The sequence below is a fragment of the Rhea pennata genome, chromosome 6 (assembly GCF_028389875.1).
Source record: "Rhea pennata isolate bPtePen1 chromosome 6, bPtePen1.pri, whole genome shotgun sequence".
Taxonomy (NCBI): domain Eukaryota; kingdom Metazoa; phylum Chordata; class Aves; order Rheiformes; family Rheidae; genus Rhea; species Rhea pennata.
In genome coordinates, this window is record NC_084668.1 from 38,944,278 (window position 1) to 38,954,058 (window position 9,781).

Below are 9,781 nucleotides of genomic sequence, written 5' to 3' on the forward strand. Positions count from 1 at the left end.
CAGAACAGAAGTTGAGAAATCTCTTTGACAAACTAGTCCCTTATTAAAAATCAAAGGGAAGTGCTTTGGTACCATCTGTGCAACATTAGTGCCTTCACTGAAGAATGATTATTTTGCAAGTTAAGTATTCAACACCGGGGGGAGGTGGGGGTGGGGGGGGGGGGGGAATTCCAGCCATTCAAACACTCATCTTTAGCTATTATGAAAAATGTCATAGCACACATGAAACGCAGTGTAATCTATTACAGCAGGAGTTCAGCATCTTCCCTTCCACTTCAGTAAATGAGAAGAAACTAAATTGTGATGCTAGAAAGGCTAATCAAAGTTAATCTGTCTTTGTCCACCATCATCAACATGAGCTTAGGAAGATTTGACTAAAATCTGCAAGGTCTAGTTCTATTAAAGAAAGAGGGAAGAGAAAATAAAACCCTTTCAGTTTGTCTCTCTTAGTCTGAGGTAGATTATGTTATGAAGAATAAGGTAAAATCATCTATAAATGGCAGTCAGAAGAATCTATGAGAATTTCTTTTTGAAGTGCATCAATCTGAGAAAAATTTGCTGAAGTATTTAGAAACTCGTTCTGAAAAGCATTACTGTAAATCAACCTTCTTTATCTCTAGTATGCTATATACTATGTCCATGATTCAACAAGTTCTTCCTAATTACCCACCTTAATTACAGTAATTTTACATTTTAGAGCAATTGCAGGTCTTAAGTTTCACTTGGAAAGGGAATCATCAAACAGGATGAAAAAAAAGTCCTGCAACTCCTGAGGGATGCCAGACAGGAAGTGAAAATAACCCAAAGATTAATAATTCCTTTCTTCCTCCCCAAAGAAGAGGACATTTGTACTCTACAGGAGGCTGAAAGAGAGACCAGACCATTCAATACTAGTCATTAGCTACTGCAGCAACTACCATATCGTCAGCACAAAGATGCTTAATATCTTTCTGCTAGAAAGTCTGTAATTACCATATTGGAAGTTTAAGATGTACTTAATCTTTTAAAACAAAGCATTCTAGATCCTTTACTGGCTAAACAGAACAGCTTCAAAATTAAGTTGAAAATCTGAACTTAATTACTTACACACACATTCAAAATTACACCCTCATCTCATGGTGAGGTAAACTGACTACATGTATTGCTACCTTCAGGCACATTCTGTTTCAGTACATTTAATGTACGATATGAAACCTCTTTAAAAAAAATTTTAGATCCTATTTCTTCCTAGATTTACAGCACTTTACCTAGCAATTGAGGAGACCTTTTTCTTTTAGAGTTGCATGCAAGCTGAAGAGAAGTTTGAACAGAGAGATGCATGCCCTTACAGACTTATCAAATCATTTTAAACTGAGATGCAGTTGCCAATTACTTGCATGTCCCCATCTGTTTCGGGATGAAGTAATAAAAGTCTGTTTAATCTTGTCCCGCATTGAAGTGAATTTGACACATCCTCATGTCTCACTCAAAGAGGGGAAAAATGTCTTAAATTGCTCTATGTTCACAAGAGCATTTCTTCTATTCTTTGGCTTAGGCCTTTCTTCCCTCAGTCATGAGGAAGAAAACTCTTGCCTAGACTGAAACAGAAGAAATGTTAACAGCAGCTTCCAAAGGTAGCTGCCGAGAAGAACAGAGGGAAAAAGCTTGTCCCATAAAAAAGGTAAAACCCAGGAAGCCAACAGAAACATCTTGCCACAGTCCATGTAACTTCCTCAGTGCTGCAAATACACAGCTCCAGACAGAACTGCAGCATTACCTTTTCTCTAGTCTCCCATACTGTTTATCAGCACCAAAAGCTTTGCCCCTATGTCATTCTTGCTCTGTTGAAAATAGTCATTCAGTTAATAGGAGAAAGACTCATTCTGGCCTCCACTTTCGCAGCTGTAACTCCACCAGCAAAAGCTCAGGGCAGTATTAATTCACTCCTTTTGAAGGACCTGCCCCCCCCCCCCTTTTTTTTTTTTTACATTAGTCTATCCTCCAACATATCAACAGCTTTCGTTGAACTGGTACCTATGGATCGGTTTGTACCTGACATTGCATCAACCACAAATCTCTTTGCTTCTCAAAATCTCTAGCTCTAATGTTGCCAACATCCCATCTTTGAAGCCAGTCAGCTTCCCAATCCCACGGGTAACTACCCTTGTAAAGGCACAACACTAGACACCAGCAGTGAAAAGTCTGCAGTTTTCCTCAGCTTGCCACAGGTTAAGGATATAACACTAACGAATGAATTCTGAGATGCAGCTTTTGCTACCTGTAGTTTGCATTTTCAAGCCACTTCTATGCTCATTCTATTTGCCAATTCCACTGCAGTGCCTCTGGTATTATTCTGTAATGTCCTTTGTTCTTCTTCCCTTTAATTTAAAATAGAAATATTAGCTGTTTTGTACAGTCTCTCCCAAATCATTTTCTGCTGCTTCTTAAAACAAGCAGTTTGACAAAAAGGTATCTCTGTCCCAGTGGGATACCAAGTGAGATCCCTCTCATATGAGCTGTGTAACATGATGGTACGGGGCTTTCTATATGTGAAATACTCAACACAAACACAACCTTGTCCTTTTACACCACAGGATTTCTACATGTTTCTAAAGACAACACAAACACACTCCTTGCTGAGCTAAGTCTGTCTTTTTAGACTAAAAGATGGGTAGTATGACTCATTTCCTTAGAAACTTCACTGTCAACAGGGATCTCAAACAGAAGCCTCAAGACAAGCCAAAATTGTCTCAAAACAAATGCAAAAGGTATATAAAACAAAATATATAAAAACATCCCTATTGCAACTGCTTCTCTTTCTCTCTTCAACAGAAAAATCAATTTTCAGTCTGTTTCTCTTTACTGGAACATAAATTACAATTTCTGACCTTTCAGGGAGAAAGAAAAAAAAATCTGCAGAAATCTGGTAAAAATAAAGCATTCTAAAAACCTGAAAGTCACCCCATAAAAAGAAAGGCCTTGATTCTCCAAACTCAAACACGTTTCACTTTGTAATTATTAAAGACATTTACGTCCACAGAGAGTGACAGATGTGGCAGAGGAGTTCACAATGGCAAAAAATCCTAAAGGATTAGCTTGGGAAAAAAAAAAAAAAAAAAAAAAACTCTGAAGGTACAGCATGTTGTGATTTGTCACAGTGCGACACATAATTGATTGTCATTAGAGGTCTGGACATTTGCTTACTGCATCCAAAGCATTTATGACAGTGAACTATCATCATCTCGTAGACTTTTTCCCATAACTAAAGCATGAAGCATCCAAGAGACCATTAATCCTTAGTACTGGATGAAGCCTAAAAGTAATAAAGTAATCTCCTACATCAGCTCATAATTTTAACTCTAAATAAAACCATCTCTATAGAAGCAGACACAGAAATTGAGTTAAAGTTAAAACACAAGGAAAGACACAGGACAGCCTTATTTCGTTCTTTGTTTTAACCACACCACGCAAGCCTTTTGAGATGTACTGTGAGGTTAAATGCATTAAATAAAGTCTATACAATGAAAATTCAGATCAAAGTTACTTATACAAGTTTTTCCATTTAAAACAGTTCTTCAAAATGTCTAAACAATAACAGTAACAGACTGTATTTGAAATACTGTATTTATAACATTACAAGCAACTCCTCTCAGATTCTCTTATAGCCATACTTTGAAAAGCCTTCATCTCTTAAAATGTTTCCCTGAAATCTCATTTAAGCCAACATCTACGTTTTCTATGCTCTAGAACATTTAATCACCATAGGATTTCATATCTTTATAAAATTCATTCCTTTGCAGTTGGACATAGGCTTCTAGCCTCAACATTTCAGTAGTATCTACATATTTTGATGTCAGAGCTATTGCTTAAATAAATGTGAAGGTACTGAAGGAATTAGACAATAAAAAACCTCTTATTCAGACAAATATATTAGCAAACAACAACAAAAGAAGAATTACCTTTTCTGTATCTGACAGCTAAATTAATGTTTTCTCAAACTTGGTATTAAAAAAAATTGCTTCTCTCTGTGCTTGCAGAAAAGACATGAATGAAACGAATGTAGGTGAAAATGTGTTTTCTACTTTGACAATCAGCCTAAAATTTGGTAAAGGAGACTAATACCTAGAGTATGATTTTTAGCAGTCAGAGACAAGTTTCCACTGTAGGAAACTAGCTGACAGTTCATTTATGTCATTCTGATCCCAAACAAAGACCTGCTCCTTCCCCTTTTAGGCAGGGAGCACAGACAGGTTACCATGTGCAAAAACCTATACCAAGGATTGCCGGGACACTATGTGTGCATTAACAGGACTCCCTTAAAGAAAGTTACACTGCAAAATATTACACATTTGCACTCCCCGAGGAGCACCAAGACAGCTTGTGTCCATCTGGTTTATGCAACTAGCTGCCACGTGACTTTGGAACGTATCCTACCTTCATCTAATTTTGGAAGACAGATTCTAATGAATTATGGACTAACCTGCTCACACAGATTTCTTAGTAAAACAGATTTGGAGAATGAGCAATCCATGCAGACAGCTCTCTCCAAATCAAATTTCCAAACCTGATTCAGAACAGCCTTTCAGAATCTTAAATAGGGCTGCATTGCTTGTTCTCTAAAAGCACATGAAATGGAGCAGAGCAGCATGGATTCAACGGATGTCAGAGACCCAGATTTGCTCTTACCTGAGGTGTCCTCACCCAGCAGATGCCGCAGTTTGCTGCAAAGTTGGATCATGTTATCTAGTTGCCGGTTTATCTGCACATCTTGCACCCAGGCCGGCATGTGGCACACTGGGCATTCTCTGCCAATGCAGTCACCAACACAAGATCTGAAAGTCAAATGTAGTTATTCATCATCCAATATAAATTATCTTCTATACTTGCTATCAACCACTTCACAGCCAAAACGTGAGCAAGAACCTCCAATTTTAACATTGACAAACTAGCACTGCAAAGCACACAAAACCTCGTCATAAATGCAGGAGAGGATACATTTATCACAGCAAATCATGCAAAGAATTAAGCAAGCTAGATCCCAAACCTTCTTAGGAGACTGTCATTAAAACTTTGCATCTTTCTGTGATTCTGATTCAATGCTCATACACTCAAGCGCTGATCAAAATTTTCAAAATACGCTAACCATCCATTTCTGTTCATTGTCTGTGGTTAACAATATGCTTGAACAGTTAAAGCTCCATGTTCTTTTATACCTCAGCTAAAGCTAGGTCTGCTCTTCAACAGCCTTCTGTTTTTAAAGGAGTGACAGGAACCCAATCCATACTGAACTATCACTTCTCCTTATTATTACTTAAGATTTTCTTGATATTGTAGTTTCACCTGTCTGAACATTCTTCTCTAAGAAATCCCACAGGAAGCTGCAAGCATTCAGAATATTGCATGATTTCTTTAGTATTTATCTTGGACAAAGATCCAGGGGAAAAACCTAGGTTTATTTAGTAAAGGCCACTTAATACTTGTAGCTTCTTAGTAATACTGCTCTCCCTATATGAGCCTAAAATCCTTTATTCTTTTGATTAGCCCAATGAGAAGACTGATCTGCTATCTGAATTGCATTAGGTAGGTACCACCTTTTAAAAAAAAAAAAACAAAAAAAAAAGAAAAGAAAGAAAAAACCTCCTATCTATCCTTGCATATAAAAAGAGCTATGACTTCACTTACCCAAGACTGAATGAATTTCAGAAGTCTCCTTGTTTATTACCTTACCACCAAGGCTCAATTTTATAGCTTTGGCTATTACTGTGAATGTTATCAAGCCATGCTAAACATGCAAACCAGCAGCATGTAAGTGATATCAGAGCCCTGTTATCAGGACAGAAAGATCAAAGTCTATGCATCTAGACTGAAAAGATATAGCCAGCTTGGAAGCTAATGGACAGTCATGCACCCCCCCCCCCCCCAAAAAAAAAAAAAAAGGCAAAGCAAAGCATATCATTTAACAATATCACAAATAGTATCACTACTACTGCCTCCCATAAGCGGAGAGTTATGCCAGTGCAGAGAGCACCTCAGAAAAGTCTCTGCCTCTAACAACACACAATCTCCCATCTGCAATTAATTTCAAAATGGGAAATCTACGTGATAAAAGAGTGCTACTAGATGTTTGTGGTTTGTACTGTACGAAGCCTGCACTGAGAGGACAAAGGATGTAGCCATTAAGGCACTGCTGTGATGATGGAGATTGAAGCAGAGCTCTCGGCTTTGACATATTCCGGATGATATGGACAAGTCACTTAAAGCAAAGATGAGAATCAAGCAGCTCTCATTCTCTAAAAAAGTTGGCCTCAGGTCTCCCGAGTCTGTCCCAAGTAAAAGGTAGTGTAAGGGAAATAAGGAATGGCTTTTATACCACCACATTTCCCAATTATTTCTAGCTATTGGGGTTTTACAGTCATTATCCATTAACTATAACTAAGTAGAACTACTCAGACAAAGCTGCAGGAACTGATCTTAATAAATATCCTCACCCATAACAAAAACCATGCTGAGGGAGAAGCATTTACATTGTGTGACCTGATTACTGCAGTTCATTACTTTCACATACTTCACCTCATACATCAGAAGCCTTCTATGGCCATTTATCCACTGCTTCCCAAGTATATTAACAAAGTGTCTTTATTTAGCAACGGAGCAGAATAAATTCACATCAGAAAACTGACAATTCAACCAACTCCCTAACAAACTTGTTAGGGAACAAATTAATCTGGATTTCCTTAGGCTTAATTAAAAAATAAATAAATAAAATAAGCCACCGTGCAAGACCCTGCCATGAAAGGAGACATTGAAATTGATGACTAAAAGGTCAGACACACAAAGAAGAAAGGATCACTGTATAACAGTAACTTGGATACCAGCAAATAAGCTTTTTCTGGTGTATGAAATAGCTGTCAGTGAATGCTTAAGACTATCCACTATTCTTTCCAGCTTTATTGAAACAAACCACATCTTGCGATGTCTTGAAAAACTTTTCTAAAGAAGTACTTCAGAAAATGAGTGTCCTTGAAGATCTATCATCCAAATTATACAAATGTTATCCAGAATAAAACCACAAGGCTTTAGATGCCTGACAACTACAAAATCACATTTATTAAACCACTCATACACTACCCTTCAACCATCCACATTACACCTGTCAAAAACATAAGATAGCCATCAACACATTTATAAAAACCTGTACAAGTTTCTGGGGGATATTTCACCATGTACTCTGTGGGCACAAAGTACAAAAGGAAAAAGGGAACACGAAAATTGCTTCAGAAGGCAAAAGTTTCTAGAGCAATTAATGACCAAACCTAGGAAAGAACCTAAATATCTGGATAGAAGTAAATCACTTGCAGGTCTTAACAGATCAATCCTGTGGCCAAGGATGCCAATTGCATCATTACTACTCTTTAACCTATTACTTCTTAAGAAAATACCTTTCACTACTACTTTGGTCTTCATGCCTACCCATGAGAAGGGTGTAGCTGGAGACAGGCAGTAAATACAAAGCCAGCACAGAGAGAAGGCCTTTCTCTACTTTTATGGCACAGTGATTACCATACAAACAAGAGGCAACACCACATGCCCAAACTGGATTAAGAACAGAGATTTGGAGATGCTTATCCTCACCTCTATAAAAGACATACCGTCTTCATGGACTGCACGCATCTGTTTCACCGAAATTTCTGAAGAATTCCAACAGGCAACTGTTTAAGGTATATAACTGGGGTGTTTTTTGGTTTGTTTTGTTGTTTTTTTTGAACTCTCTGTATTCGCTGTCATAGGCCAGGAAAAGCAAGGAGACATAGACAGCCAGACTGCTGCACTGCGCTCCCCAGGCCCTCCGGACTCTGCCCGTGGCAGGAATGCAGCTGAGCACCCTAGGCCATGCTGAGGGGCTGCTACCTCCTCGGGCCTGCTCTGGCCAGCCCAATTACAGTTTTTAAATGCTCAGGTCACTTCACCAGCTATGCACAGATGCAGCTTGCTAGGCCAGCATGCCCTGACAGGCGCGAGTAAATGCTCATGCCGGCAGAGCTGAGGGCAAGTGCCAAGCAGCACCTCAGCCCTCCCAAGCAGGAGAAAAACCCTTGGCACCAACCAACCCCTTCTCAGGCTGCCTTTTTTTTTTTTTTTTTTTTTTTTTTTTTTTTTTTTTTTTTTTTTGTTTTTTGTTTCGAAGGGAGGAAGAGGAAGCAGCGAGAGACGGAAGCCCACCAGACCGACAGCTCCCTTTACACCTCGCCGCCCATACTACTCACAGGCAGAAGACGTGCTCGCACCGCCCCAGAGACACCGGCTCCCGCAGGCCGCTGGCGCTATCGGCAAAATGGGAGGGGGGAGGGGAGAAGAGGAGAGAAGGAAAACACCACAGCGTTAATGCGCGCCGCCTCCAGCGCCTCACAGGGCCGCGGCGCCGGCGGCCGCACCCCAACGGCCCTAACGGCCGCCCGCGCGCGCCCAACGGCCGCCGGCGGGCCGGGGTGGGGGGTGGGGGGGGAAGCATTACCAGCGGGAGCAGCGCAGCGCCGCCTCCAGCCGCGCCAGGGCGGCGCGGGTGCGGGCCCAGCCGCAGCCCGGCGGCGCCATGGTGGGAGCGGGGCCGGGGCCACCGTCCCGGGGCGGCCGGTTGCCCGAGCGGCCGCGCAGCACCTCCCGCATCTCCCGCCACTGCCGCCGCAGCTGCTCCAAATTCGCCGCCCGCCGCCACTGCGCAAGCGCCGAGGGCGGTGCCACGGCCAGCGCGCATGCGCGATCGGGCGCAAACTAATCTCGCGGCGCGGGGGCGGGGCTAGACCGGGGAGGGGCGTGAACTCAGTGGGGGCGGGGCTAGACCGGAGGGGGCGTAGCCCCCGCGGAGGGGGCGGGGCCATCCCGCGGGAGCCCAGTGCTGCAACCCGCGCCGCATCCTGAATTCTAGGGCAATTTTCAGGCAATTTTCGGGCAAATTTTACGGCAGTTTCGGCGGCGCGGGGGGGGGGACTCTGCAGCCTAAGCTGTGGCCAGGAAGGTCGATCCCTCCCCAAGCAAGGGGGCCCTGTTGCTTGTTCGCCCTGGCTTCGCTAGGGGCCCACGTGGCACTTGGTCGGGAGCCCTTCCAGAGCGCCTGTAACTCCCTCCCGTGGGATAACCATGCTCTGAGCATGGAAAATTTTAATCTGTGAAGCAAGAGCAGCCGCCCCGCGCTGCTGCTTTTACAAAAGAAGATACCTCCGTGGGAGCTGCCGCCGCCTTCCCTATACGCTGTAATTACTGAAGCGTATAAAGCAGTTATAGCCGGAATTTATCACTTTCAGGTGGAAATACTCCCAGCCAAATAACAGATAGAGCAGGCACGCCGGCGGCAATTTATAACAGGCTCACTGACATTTCATGCGGAGGAGCCCCGCCAGGGAACAGGCACCGAGCCATAAATCTCAGCGCAAACCTGATTAAAGGCAGCGAGTTGTTCTTCGCAGGAACTTCATCAGGGGAGCAGGAGTCGGAGTTCCTCCCAAAACAGGGGGAAAAAAGAAAAAGAGAATAAAGTGCACTGCACTTTCAGCCTAAGCCGCAGGGCGAGCCTTGCTTTATTGTAAATCCCCATTTTTGATTGCACGTTTGCAGCACGGAGCCCGTTCGGAGGCTTTCGGTGCCTTTTACGTGCAGGAAACGAGAGCCTCAAGAAATACCGCAAAATGTAGCCACCTCTATTTTGTCCGTGAGACGTCCGTGCTGGGCTCTGCGCTGGGCCCCCTATTGCGAGATACATCTCTCTTGGCCTGAATCACTGCAAACCCTCGCATTTAAAGCCCCTTGG

The 9,781-nt window shown here is 42.5% G+C and overlaps 1 protein-coding gene across 4 annotated transcripts in view; it reads right to left on the reverse strand.

The window, feature by feature from the left end:
• Nucleotides 1–8,643, reverse strand: part of BARD1 (BRCA1 associated RING domain 1) — a 53,603-nt gene extending 44,960 nt beyond the window's left edge. For 3 of the 4 annotated variants that reach the window (XR_009958798.1, XM_062579012.1, XM_062579011.1), the window contains exons 1-3: nucleotides 8,492–8,643; nucleotides 8,244–8,300; nucleotides 4,666–4,811 (exon numbers count right to left, since the gene is read on the reverse strand). Coding sequence is in view for 3 of the 4 variants with exons in the window: in XM_062579012.1 (XP_062434996.1) it covers nucleotides 4,666–4,811; nucleotides 8,244–8,300; nucleotides 8,492–8,643 (355 nt within the window). In the remaining variant the exon portion in view is untranslated. Of the gene's footprint in view, nucleotides 1–4,665; nucleotides 4,812–7,628; nucleotides 7,698–8,243; nucleotides 8,301–8,491 lie in introns of those variants that run through there. The other variant, XM_062579013.1, reaches the window with a different exon arrangement.
• Nucleotides 8,644–9,781: the final 1,138 nt, after the last annotated feature.